The sequence below is a fragment of the Diadema antillarum genome, unplaced genomic scaffold, assembly GCF_040938485.1.
Source record: "Diadema antillarum isolate AM-2024a unplaced genomic scaffold, OU_Dant_1.0 seq00000127_RagTag, whole genome shotgun sequence".
Taxonomy (NCBI): Eukaryota; Metazoa; Echinodermata; class Echinoidea; order Diadematoida; family Diadematidae; genus Diadema; species Diadema antillarum.
This window is the reverse complement of record NW_027271206.1, coordinates 293,839-306,828: the sequence shown is the minus strand read 5'-3', so window position 1 is coordinate 306,828 and position 12,990 is coordinate 293,839. Positions and strand designations below refer to the sequence as shown.

Below are 12,990 nucleotides of genomic sequence, written 5' to 3'. Positions count from 1 at the left end.
GAACGTTATTTACAGTATTGACTTCAAACCAACAATAAAAGAGCAGTTTTTGTCCGAAAAGCAGGGGGAGGGGGCAGGGGGCTGAGCTCATTGATAAACTATGAATGAGATTCTTGTTCTTTGTGTTTGTAATGAGAACAATATACCTCTCCTGGTTGCTGTGAGCGATCGTACTTGACTTTTCTTGTACAACGTAAACATTCCATTGCATAACAAGGACTGACCAAGATGGCTTTACCACGGCAACTTTATACTCATGTTGAGTGGAAGTTATGGCAAGCATTAAATACACTTAATAGTCCGCACCTGTTGACGATGTCTGCCAAAGTTAGCAGAATATACATTGTACATTTCTAAAACTAAAGCGAGATAAGATTACGATTTTTTTCTCAATGTATGACCCTACAGAGCAGGGTGCACAAGCCCCCTCCCCTGAGAGTTTCCGAGTAATTCCTCTTTAGGGTACAACCGCATACGCCGCTTTTTGGGAATTACCTTTTAATTTGACAAAAGATAATGTCGAATGAAAAAGAAGCATTCATAAAGATAACGAAGAACTGTTGTCATTCACGGCATAGTAGACATTGCCAATACCTTATTGACCTTCTATACTAAATATTATTATGTAGGGCCTACGGCTTGTTTCAACGTATTGTAAAAACTAACGCGATCCTCTGAGCAGAAAGTGCCTGGTATTTCCATTGGGGAGAGAATTGCAATGAGAATAGCTTCCTGTTTCGAAGTTACACGTAGCAGGTTTTAGAAACGGTGTAGCCGGGATGACACGCATGGCTCTCCCATGCCAAAACATTCGAAATTATTATTGCAGGACACGTCATAGTTAAAGGGGATGGCTAGTAACCGATCAGTGGGAATCAGTGGGAATGCTGAGTGATGATTGTTCCAATCCTTGTGGGATTCATTTAAGAGTACATAATATATCTACTGTTGTGTGAAAATTATTTGCTTCAGAACGGTCTCATATTCAAGTAATGTGCAGATTAATGCCCCGTCACTGACCAGGCACGCTAACCTGGAAACATTAAACTGCACATTACTTAAATATGAGACCATTCCGAAGCAAATCATTTTCACACAACAATAGATATATAATGTACTCTTAAATGAATCCCACAAGGATTGGAACAATCATTCCCAGCATTCCCACTGATTCTCACTGATCAAATAGGGACCTACTAGCCATCCCCTTTAACTTGTACTCACTTGGACCGAAGCAGAGCTAATTTCTTTCAAATTTTATGTGACGTGGGTACCGATTGGCACTGAAATCCTCATAAAGCGTTGTGCTCACTGTACACACAATCCCCATCACAGAAAAAAGAGGTTAAAACATATCATACAAAATGTACTCTTTAACTTCCAGGGCACAGCACAGGCCAGCAGGGCTATAACATGTATAATGTGATATGCGATAATGAAAATGAAAGGTTTGTGGACTTTAAATCCCTTGATTTCTAGCCACTTGAATAAAAAGCGAATTAATGTGATTCTAAGCAATATTGTTGCACCTTGACTATTTGCGATCAAATCCATAGAATTACAAAGATATCCTTTTTCCTTTGAAGGAATTGCCTGTGGTTGTAGGCTCTGCGAACTCTCACCGTAGATGGCGTAGTGCCACCATGTTCATCGACACCCCGAGGGGCGAGGATGATTCGCTCTATATTATCAGTTAGTTACTAGGCACAGACGAATTAGACAAATTGGCATTCTTGCCTCAGAAAGATGTGTTATGTAATCTATCGGATGCTTTGTTGCTTGTTCGCGCTTTGTCGAGTATCTATGCACATTTTTGTTTTCGACCTCAGAAGTTTGTATTCCCCATACAACTTTCATTAGATTATGTTTGACGTAAAGGTGTATACGTGAAATCAATAACCACTTATCACTTCTCAGTGAAAGTGTGAATAAGCCAGACCTTTTCCGACCAAGGCACTTGTAGGGGGTATCGTAGGTTGCCATTATAGCTGTCAAGAACTCTTTCAGTAAGCACGCAAAGCATTGTCCGAACTACTAAAGGAACTAATTATGTCATAAGAAGTCAACAGTGTCTTTATTTTGGTTAAGGGCCATCATGGTCAGGTCACAAGTGGGCGTGCGCTACAATCCGTGGTCATTTGTGATGTCGTGTATGACGACAAGATGGGGTAGTAGTCGGACATCTCGGTGAGATTGAATTGGGTCCTCGTTTGTTGGTAGGTATGACATCTCAGGTATAACGTGCATCCAACACTACTTGCTTTGTAGTCCAGTTGCTGAAGTCACATGAAAAAATAGTCGAGTTGATTTTTTTTTTCACTTTGAATAAATGTATATAAAAAAATCCTTCTTTAAACTTTGTTTATCGTTCGCAGCTGCTTTTTATTCCACGAAGTCCTTGAACGAGCGATAGAATGTCAGAAAAATATGTTCATCAGAGAGCTAGATCAAAGGCTAGTATAGGCTGCGGAGTTCATCGACCCGGTCAAAGGACGGTGACTTTCATGGCGATCTCCTCTCCGTTGTGGGTCGTCGTACCACGGAGCTCAAGGTGGGTTTCGCCCAGCGACATCGGGAATCGACTGGACTCCCTCCATCGGGAGTAGCCTGCATCCGGAGAAATTGACCAAACAGGTTACTTGTGTAGCCTATATCATACGTGAGTCTTTGCTTAATCTTCTTAATTCATCTTGTTATGCAAGTGATGATGATGATGTAGATAATGGGAATACATTTATAATGAATATAAAAGAATGAGGACATGAATAAGAGAATTGATGATAACTTAAAGGAAAAGTTTCAAAGTAACAATGTTGATGATGAAGTTGATGAAAGCAATTATGATAAAACTATTACTACGACTACAGTAATACTACTTCTGCTACTACTACTACTACTACTACTACTACCTATTGTTATCATTATTATTATTATTATCATGTTATCATTATTATCGTTATCATCATCATTATAATGGTAATCATGTTTAATGCTATAAATATTAGAATCAGGTGTTGTTTATCAGAGTTTCAATAGCATCTTTAAAGTAAGCAATATTTTCAAGGACGACCCTACTTAATCAGATGTATTTATTGGTCAATACATTGTACAAGGGATGTATGATTTATGAGTGTACGATACACGGGTCGTATCCCTTGTGAAAGAAGCTAGAGCTTTGTTCTCCACATTACAGTGTTTCGTATCCATTTAGAAATCTCTGGAAATCTTGTTCGATATTTTTGTATCACGATTTGCAGCTTTGTTTCTTATCCATTTCATTAGAATCTTCTAGAAATCTTCTTTGATATTTTTACATCATGATATGCTCACGTGGCTTTTCTGGTTAATGATATTCACGACTGAAGCATGGAATCCGCTTTCTCCATACAATTAAAATTCACCAATAATAAAAAAAAATATTTACCTCCGAAACAATTTTGCAGACCACACGCGACGACCAGAAACCTCAAGCACCTCGCATAGCCCTCTCTGTACTGGCGGCTGAGTACGCAGTAGACCAGCGGATTGAGAAGGCCGTTCAGCGTGGTGCTCATTAAGGCATAGACTGCTATCAGCTCGCTCACTCGTACCCCGCACTGGGTGACTGTAAGTACCACCTGGAAATCAATTTAAAACCATGTCAAAACTGTCTTCGAAATTAGGCATAAGTGCATTATGATGAAAAAAAAATGAATGAATGAACGAATGAATGAATGAATGAATACATAAATAAGTAATTAATCGAATAAATAAATGAATAATTATTTACTTAATTAATTAAAGAAATGAATGATTAAACAAATAAATAAATATGTAAATGAATAGATGAATTAATAAATAAGAATAAATCAATGAATAAATGCATACATATATCTATACATAGATACATGCAATCATGTCATTTACGTCTGCCTAATTTTCATTTCTTTTCTGTGAGTAGATTGTACACCATTCTATCTTGCATAGATGCATTACGCAAATGCTCCTTTCCATATTTCTTTGCATCATACCACAGTTGTCAGAAATATCAATTTGACAAAGTCCGTAGAATTCTGCACAAACAACGATTAAAGATGTTAAATGCTTGGGAACCCGATGCAGGTTAATGTAAAAAAGACGCATGCTGATGGATGTCATAGATATGCTCTCTTTTGCGGCTCGACTAAATTCATAGCAAGACGTCTATTACTTTCTTCTCTTTCTCATAAAGGTTTAAACGCGATTACACAACTTTACTTGGCTCATGATGCAACATGGTTATCCTCATAGACTTCAGTTGATGCGGGCGACCAGGATACCTCGCATGTCGCCCTCTTTAGAGCATACGTAGTGAAGCTGTCTTTTTTTTTGTGAGCACTTTGCGGTGTTAATATTGTATCAGCTGAATCAATGGTTGTCAAGAAGCAGTCTCATCGTGTTTCTTTTCAATGTTTCTTTTTGTACTGATAATAATAGACACGAACATGCTGCTTATTGCTGGTTGGCTGTGTATATTTTCAACAACACGTAGGCCTATGTCAAATTTGACATATTCCTTTGTACATTCTGTTGAAAAAAGAAGTGAAAATAAAGTTTGAATTGAATTAAATTGAATTGAATGTGGTTCATTGATACCGGTGGTCATTATGAATAAATGATAAAAATCAGCATCTTCACATGACAACTGTAATGTCAAGGACATCGCGTGGGTAATGTAGTCCTATCTATGTTTATCTACGTTATCTATTTTATCTATAAAATTTCCACAAGGAGTGAACTAGCACACACATCAGTCATGACTCGGTTCAAAGACATTACACCGAAGTTCTCATGAAAACGAAATGAATACATATTAAGGTAAGACTTGATTCTCCACTCTCTCTATATGTATATTCACAAAATATTCCGATACTGTGCAAACTTACAACTATTACTTAACAACTCAGGGCAATCCTCGACAACGACCAGGCCCATTTAGAATCAAGCTACCAACTGCAGTAGGCCTACGCTACAAGCCTCTTTCGCAAAACTCTTAGTGATGACGTCATGTAGATCTAGACAGCGGCAGCGATATCGCACCATCACTGCAACAAACTCAACTCTCAGCACGGTTCCCAGAGTTACCATGGCAATTGATGTTTATCTGGGATGGTTTTTAGAGTGTATAGCTCGAAGCCTAAATTTACATCTTCCTGTGTGTGTGTGTGTGTGTGTGTGTGTGTGTGTGTGTGTGTGTTTTACTTTTATCTTGCTTATCTGCTCGTGTTCAGACAGACGTGAAACAAGAAGAAGATGAAGTGAAAGATGAGGATGAAGAAGAACAGACTTAGGAGGAGGAAGAAGAGGAGGAATAGGAGACAGAAGACGAGGAAAAGGCGAAGGAAGAAGTGGCTGAAGAAGAATAGCAGGATATAGAGTATCTCAACATTTTAATGTCCCATTTCACACCAGTCACACAATCAGTCTTGATTCAACACTTTGGAGCCTTGATTGCTAAAATTGATCACGGCAATTCGGCAATGTTAACTAAAACGCAACACTATGCAGCCTCGGCGACTAAAGACAATCATGATAAATACCGGTTGACAAGGGAACAAACATGTTTTTTTTTTTTTTCTTGAAGGAGCAGGGAAATGTGTGAAAAAGAAAAGGATTTATTGATATATTTAATCCTATGTCAGAGTATTTTCTATAGTAATGATTGATAGCCTACACATTGATACACATCCAGAGCGATCAATAGCCTTACAACCTTTCGAAGCGACGAAACAATTTGTCGCAGTCGAAGTATATTTAATCCTATATGTCAGAGCATTTTTCATAGTAATGATTGACACACACTTTTTCTACGGCGATATAATAACTACACGCAGCCTTTCGGAGCGAATTTTGTTGCAATCGAAATCATTCTCCGACTCCTATTGCCTCGTCGTAAGTAGTTCGCCAAATTCATCGTGAATTCGCAGCATATACACATTTTATCTACAACGAGAGGTCCAGTCGCGCTTCTGTCCAAACAGCCAAACGAACCGTGTTGTTGTGAGACGCAGATGTGGCACGTGACACCCCCTGCAGGCGTCCAATGTCGCCAGAGTTAAGGCTAATGCGTAAACATCCTAACTTTGCCGTGACTTCATCTTCACAAATGTTTGCCTAACATTCTCCTGAAGGCTCCACGGGACGACGAGGGAACGAGAGTCGATTTCCGCTGCGTCCTAATTACACGATACGTGACCTCATAATGCCATCGTACTAGGCGGTTAGTATTGTTGACTTGATCATGTTGATGCTTAAAGATCGGATACAATGTAGACTAATATCACTGAAACAGTAAAACAAATATATAGTAATTTATTTCTTTTTTACTTGAATTTTTCCAGATGTATTAAATACTTGTTTTTTTTATGCAAGAGTTTAATACACTTTGCATGTATACGACAGTATACAGAAACAGACCAAACTAAACAAACCAAACAAACCAACAAACATGGCATACGGAGTATACTGAAAAGCAATTTTACGTAATTGAGCATTGTTACATTTTTTTTTTTTGTTGATGAATAAACGTGATCTGAATCATCGATGTCAACAATGGTGCTTGCATACCAAACCCAGATGATATCAAGTAAATCATTCGCAATTCATGTCAAATTCATTGGGAGAAAATAAAATTCATACTACCACTATTAAGGAGGTGTCCCTTTAAGTTGAATTCATGATTCACTGAATTTCGGTGCCAGACACCGATTGACATCGCAGTCACGGTGTGTACATTGTCACTTTATGAATTAATGGAAGTGATTTGAATCACTGATGTCAACAATAGCGCTTGCACGTAAAACCCAAATCGGATCTAGTGTATCAATCTCAATTCATGTCAAATTCAAAAAGGGATAAAACAAACTTCATTGCGCGACTCCACAACGAGGTTCCTTTAAGTTGGATATTTAATTCACTGAATTTTAGCGTCAGACTCTGTATAACTGGCACTGGGTTGGATTTGCGATCACATTTCACTGCTCTACCGGTGTCATTCAAACAGCCGAATGATCATGTTGAGATCGGCCAATGCTTATCATATGGGAAGTCTACAGTCTTGGTGGATTTGGAACCGTGGAAAGAGGGAGTCGAGTTGGTGTCGCCGACAAATCGAATACCACACGCAGCTTGAAAGATACGACGATGACGGCTGAGACCCAATTCACACTTTAAAAAAAAAAACCTCACACGGGTGTTTGAGAGGTACTCTTCGTTTGCCTTCCTTCGCTATAGGAAACCCAAACCCAAAGAGAAATGTGGATTGAGTGAAAGCAGCACCATTAGTAGAATATAATCAGTGAAAGTTTGAGGAAAATCGGACAATCGATGCAAAAATTATGAATTTTTAATGTTTTGGTGTTGGAACCGCTGGATGAGGAGACTACTAGCGGTTGTGGCGTCATGTGTGGACAGCAATATTATAAAGAATATATAAAGGGAATTCCATAAAAATTCATTTTTCATGAAAATTACACATTCCATCAACTTGATATCGACATAATGGTTGGCAATTATTCCCTCTGCTTTCTGATAGCGGTTACTCAAGTGCTTTTTCATTATGCTATAGATAAGTGATTTTTTTTTTGGTGGAATTTTCATTATATTTGCTTTATATTGTTGTCACATAACCTCTAGTTATAGTCTCCTCGTCCAGCGGTTCCAACACCAAAACTGTAAAAATTCATAACCTTTGCATCGATTGTCTGATTTTCCTCAAACTTTCACTGATGTGTTCTATACACTAACGTTGCTGCTTTCACTCAATCCACATTGCTCTCTGGGTTTGGGTTCCCTTTAACAAAGGCAAAGTGGACTTCTTGCTCTTAAAGGTATACGCCGTCGACTTCATTGGGTCTTGTAAATACTCTAACAATTCAAAAGGTGACATTTCATTGGATTTTCCAGAAGTATCCTACACTTACACGCGGCCTTCCTTTCCAACTTCATCTTGTCTTAAGTTCTAAAGAATATGAATGGGGTCTTATGTAATACAATAATGTGGATTCAACTTGCCTTGTAAAGAAGAATAATAAGTCGGATAGTAATATGGAAATAGAAGGGGAGGTGGGGTAAGTGACGAAGAGAATAGGAGAGAGGAAGAAAGAGTGACATCAGTATAAGTACATGCTAGGTAAAGAATGAAAAATATCGGTTTTATAAGACATTGCACAGATATTAGCTTTTATTTCTTACTTGCTACATGGGTTTGCTGTAAATCTAGTTATAGGAGGCCAATAACCAGTCTCAAATGTGAAGTGACAACAACTGGACGGCTGTGTATGATCTCCCGATTTGATCTACTTTTAAAGCTATGCCATTAGAGTGATAAATTTCATTAACGCAACAGCTATTAATGTCAACATAAATGGCTGCAATCTCCCAATGTTCATAATGGTATTAAAAATGGATCAAATCTCTTGAATACTTCAGTTGCAAGTACATTATAATCAGGCAATTATGCCGAATCTTACATTATTGGATATAATCATGGTTGGCATAGTAACGGGATGCCTCTGTATATGATGCGGAGGTCCTCCATCTTGGTAATATGCGGAAAGTTGATGTGAGCTGAATTGTACACAGCTACCCCTCTCCAAACACGAACACGAACACGAACACGAACACGAACTCGAACAACAACAATATATAATAATGTTCTACAGGCAAGAAATCGTCTTTGCCGAAAGCTTCATGTGACGTGCACAGTTCATATTGTTGTTTTTGATTGGTGAACATGTGCACTACATCATTTGTTCTCATTCTTCTTCTTCGTGTTCGTCTTCTTCATTATCATTTTCTTCATCATAATCATCATTATCATCATCATCTTCTTCTTCTTTTCTTCGTCTTCTTCTTCTTCTTCTTCATCATCTTCTCTTCTTCTTCTTCTTCTTCTTCTCTACCGCCATGGCAACCACTCCTCCTCCTTCTTCTTGTTCATGTGGCAATCGCACATTAAAAAAAATGAAAATGGTAGGGAAAATCCATTTCGAATCCCGATTATGTTCAAAATAATACACAACAAAAAGCTGTTATCATCCTGATTTTCTGATTAACAGCATGCCTCTTCTTTTCTATGGCGCAAGTTAACTTTTACTATCTGCACCTTTCTGATCCAAAATGTCTGCCTAGATACTTGTGTCATATTAAGGCGATGGAGGGGGGGGGGGGGGGGGAGGGGACCGCCCTCGTAGGAAACGTACTTTGCAATGTCAGCCCGTTAGTTATTTTGCTGCGCTACTTCTGTCGCGCCCTGTCCATTACCTCTCGGGGCTTACAGACGGCCGGCGAATGCAAGATGAAACTCGGATGGCTGCCCGTCGGAGGGAATTTCAAATCTCCAGGGATACAGGCCTTCGTCGCCTCCAAGAAAAATACGACCGAGAAAGCGAACTCAATTACAGAATGGAAAATGGTCCATATCCTATACCCCACCCTGTCACTCATGAAAGCATCAAAAGACTTCTGGGCAAGAATTCACCAAGTGTAACTTACCATCTTCAGTAGATAGCAAATGGTATGAGAACATGATCATTCTTTAAGGTGACACAAAAGTTGACAATGTTTTTTTTTCATTTTCTCAATTTGTCTTATTTTATCTTATTTCATTTTGTAATTCTAATTTCTATTGTTTCGTTATTATCATTGATATTAATATTGATATTATCATTATTATTATAATCATAATCATTATCATTACATTACCATTATTATCATCACTATTATTTTCATTATTACTATTTTCATTATTATTATTATTATTATAATTAATATTATTATTATCATAATTATTGTTATCATTATTATCATTACCACTATTATCATCACTATTATTTTCATCAAAATTATTATTGCTACTAATATCACCATTCCTGCAAGAATGAGACCTGTGGTCCAATATAGACATCACAAACGGTACACTATTTTACTTACTGCCAAACAGTGAAGTTTTGTGTTTATTCTTGGCAATCGTTCTGTATGGAAATTAAGATGTAACGCATGCGATTATAATAACAGATGTACATGCATAACGAAAATTGTTTAAAATAGTCATACTGCTGTGTTATGCCATGTTTGTACAATGCTATTGAAATTGCTGAGAATGGATGTACCTAATAAGATAATGCCATACAGAGAATGAATCAATAAAATCAAATCAAACTACACTGGCTGAACGCTTCGAATTTTACAGACATTTCTACTTCATTTGTATCTATATTTCTCTATCCCATCTCCTCTCTGCTTTAGCTGTTTTCTCAGAAATACAAGGAAGAGCAAACTTAGCATCCCTTTCCTTTCAATTTCCACTGACTTTTAGATAATCAAATTTTCAATGTAATGAGCACTTTTATCCCTACCGTCCTGCTGCCTAACTCAGATGTGAGAAGTTCTGCTTTTGCTCATAATGTCGCTGGGATGTTTGCTCTTCTCATGTTGCTAATCTTTAAATGTCCATATGTACGCGAAATGCAATGCTGGCCATGAGAAGCCTTTGTAATCAGGTAGTTAGATCGTCTCTAATCTCTCTCTCTCTCTCTCTCTCTCTCTCTCTCTCTCTCTCTATATATATATATATATATATATATATATATATAATATATTATATACATGTATATTACATTGTTATTATATTATGTATATACATGTTATACTAGTTTGTAACCTGTACGCTTGAGGAAGCCGTATTATATCCGACCAAAGTGGGAATATATTTGTGGCCTGCGTTTCGATGCAAATAATAAGATGATCAGGGCAAGGAGTTTCATATGTAGTTATGTGTGTGTCGGGGGGGGGGGGGGAGTGAGGTGGGGGTGGCAGGTGAAGAAGAAAGGGGAAGAGCGGCGAGAGGAATTGTGAGGGGTTCGGAAGAAGGGTAGGGTTATCTTATCCGGAAGCAAGGGTAGGTGCCATCTGCTTGTCAATGAGCTTGTGAATCTTGGTCTGCGAAAGGGCCGAGACAGGCTATTAAATAGCAACATCATGAACAGTTCTTATATCTTATCATTTGCACATTTTGGTGGTGCTAAATAATTGAAAACATATTGAAAACAGGGGGGAAAAATCGTCAAACTTTATTATTCTCGGCAATGGCAAGTTACTGTGTAATGTTACCCATGGCAAAGACGAAATCGTACAAAAGCCAACCTACTTACGCAAATAAAACCAAATAGCAGGCCTCGAGATGATAAAACACATAAAACAGTTCACATCTACACACAAAAAATAAGCAAACAAACTCACTCACACCATACGCAAAGAGATAACTTTTTATTCATTCAACTAATTTCAGTATTTCCTTCTAAAGAAAGAACAACAAACTATAGGTCACCATAATGTACACCCATATCCCATAACTTCTTTTGAGGCAAGGAGTCGCGGCCTTTAATAATCCCCACAACCAAAACCCGTTTTTGACAGAGCCTTTCGAACCGGATCGAGTTACCGCGACGTCCGGACAATCTTTCTTCTTCTTCTTTTTTTAATACTCTGTATTTTGCATTTTGAGACATTCCTAGAAAAATGTTGCTCCGACGTTGTCGCGGAAACTTGATGCCCAATTCTCCGGACGTTGCCCTGACGTTGTCTGGGTAAGGCCCGGGGGTAAGATCTGTTAAACACTATCAAAGTCGGAGATGCTGTACTTACCTCGGGATTCGTTCTTCCTCATTTGTAATGATAATCATTATGGTGATAAGAAAATTAATTATGATAATAATGATAGCATGATAATGATAACAGTATGTCACCCCTACTAGATGCACCAGACCCTTCTCTGTAGTTTTGCTAACTTGAGAGACTCAAATGAAGTACGTTTTGAAAAATTTCTGAACCTGGAAAGATGACCGATGGGTCCGTTTGGATTATGGGAAGTCAACGGGTCTTCATGCCAACCAGACGGCTGGCTAATTTGCACAAGGTGCCTGCTTTCCATAATGAAAACAGTAAACACGGAGAACCAAAACAAGGAGAAGGAATCGTCTGGGCACGTATACGAATTCGCAAGTTGACAGTTCACCGCACTTTGAGCAGCGTTGCATCGTATTCCGCGGCACTGTCCGATGCTGCCGATAGCGAAGGGATCTTTTTTTTTTTTTATGTTGGCCGCCTCCCCTTCGCTTCTTTCCACCGCCCCCGCCCCACCCCTCCCCTCCCGTGGATATGACATAGCGCCACTTCATCGATTGTCGAGCAACATTTAATCGCGTAAAAAGGAGCGGGCAATGAGTTCCGGGCCGATGGGGGAAGATTAGGGAGTATATGGGTCACCAGATCCGCGGGTTGCGAAAAGTCAGATGTCTTTTGCGAAATTGCCTTCAGGAGTCTCAATCCACCCGAGAAAGACGTCTAAAGTTTGACAGTCGAGCAATTAGAGAGCCTGACTTCGATATTAATTTGAGGAAAGTCGCTCAATTTCTACTGTCGAGTGTCACATTCGATTCTCACGAGCATAAGATGTCACACGTGATGTATATAGAGTGTAATTAATCTTTATTCTAATTTCGTGTACTTGTATCACTCGTCGAGCATGTTGAATTTGTGAATGGTTTAAAAGACATGCAAAGGGAGACTTGTAAATCCTTTAACAAACGTTGCAGTTTAACTTTTCTTGGGCTTTTGATCACTATAATTATATACTTTGTACATCAACACCTGTTTCGTTTTGCGTAGCTCGGTATCTGACCCAAACTGCAACTTTGGCTAAACCATACTTTAAACAGATCCCCGACGCCCTAATTCGCCCTCACATAGGTTAGTAATTCATGACCTTTGAACTAAGACGGGATGTGGGGAGGATTCCTCTTTATAATACACATAAATGCACACACACACACACACACACACACACATATATATATATATATATATATATATATATATATATATATATATTATATATAATATATAATGACAGAAAAACAATTGAATTTTGCAAAGTATAGCATTTGCTCTATTCTAACGTGTCGTACGTGT

At 38.4% G+C, this 12,990-nt stretch overlaps 1 protein-coding gene across 1 annotated transcript in view; it reads right to left on the bottom strand.

The window, feature by feature from the left end:
* Positions 1 to 2,485: 2,485 nt before the first annotated feature.
* Positions 2,486 to 12,990, bottom strand: part of LOC139727352 (nociceptin receptor-like) — a 57,373-nt gene continuing 46,868 nt past the window's right edge. The window contains exons 2-3 of the mRNA XM_071638312.1: positions 3,425 to 3,617; positions 2,486 to 2,607 (exon numbers count right to left, since the gene is read on the bottom strand). Coding sequence (XP_071494413.1) covers positions 2,486 to 2,607; positions 3,425 to 3,617 — 315 coding nt within the window. The remainder of the gene's footprint in view (positions 2,608 to 3,424; positions 3,618 to 12,990) is intronic.